Here is a 334-nt window from a genome sequence, read left to right as displayed (position 1 = left end):
ATGCTGTGGTTGAGGGGTGCTGGGATGCTCCAGTTGATGGGGCACTGGGATGCTCCGGTTGATGGGTGCTGGGATGCTGTGGTTGATGGGTGCTGGGATGCTCTTGTTGATGGGTGCTGGGATGCTCCACTTGATGGGGCACTGGGATGGCTCTGGTTGACGGGGCTCAGGGATGCTCCGGTTGACAAGTGCTGGGGTGCTCCAGCTGTTGGGTGCTGGGATGCTCCGGTTGACGGGGTGCGCTGCTGGGTTTCTTCTTCTTCCCTCGCAGCACCTGGGACGCCAGCACCATCCCCACCTATGAAGAAGCCCTGACCTGCAGACCTGCCCACGG

General features: G+C 61.7%; 1 protein-coding gene across 1 annotated transcript in view; it reads left to right on the top strand.

The window, feature by feature from the left end:
* The window catches only part of TMEM61 (transmembrane protein 61), a gene marked incomplete at its 3' end in the record, with an annotated part of 2864 nt that extends 2538 nt beyond the window's left edge, over nucleotides 1-326 (top strand). Inside the window, exon 2 of the mRNA XM_009573473.1 lies at nucleotides 272-326. Within this exon, the coding sequence (XP_009571768.1) occupies nucleotides 272-326 (55 nt within the window). The remainder of the gene's footprint in view (nucleotides 1-271) is intronic.
* Between the last annotated feature and the right edge of the window lie 8 nt (nucleotides 327-334).

Source organism: Fulmarus glacialis, unplaced genomic scaffold, assembly GCF_000690835.1.
Source record: "Fulmarus glacialis isolate BGI_N327 unplaced genomic scaffold, ASM69083v1 scaffold23762, whole genome shotgun sequence".
NCBI classification, from domain to species: domain Eukaryota; kingdom Metazoa; phylum Chordata; class Aves; order Procellariiformes; family Procellariidae; genus Fulmarus; species Fulmarus glacialis.
This window is presented reverse-complemented; position numbering and strand designations above follow the sequence as displayed.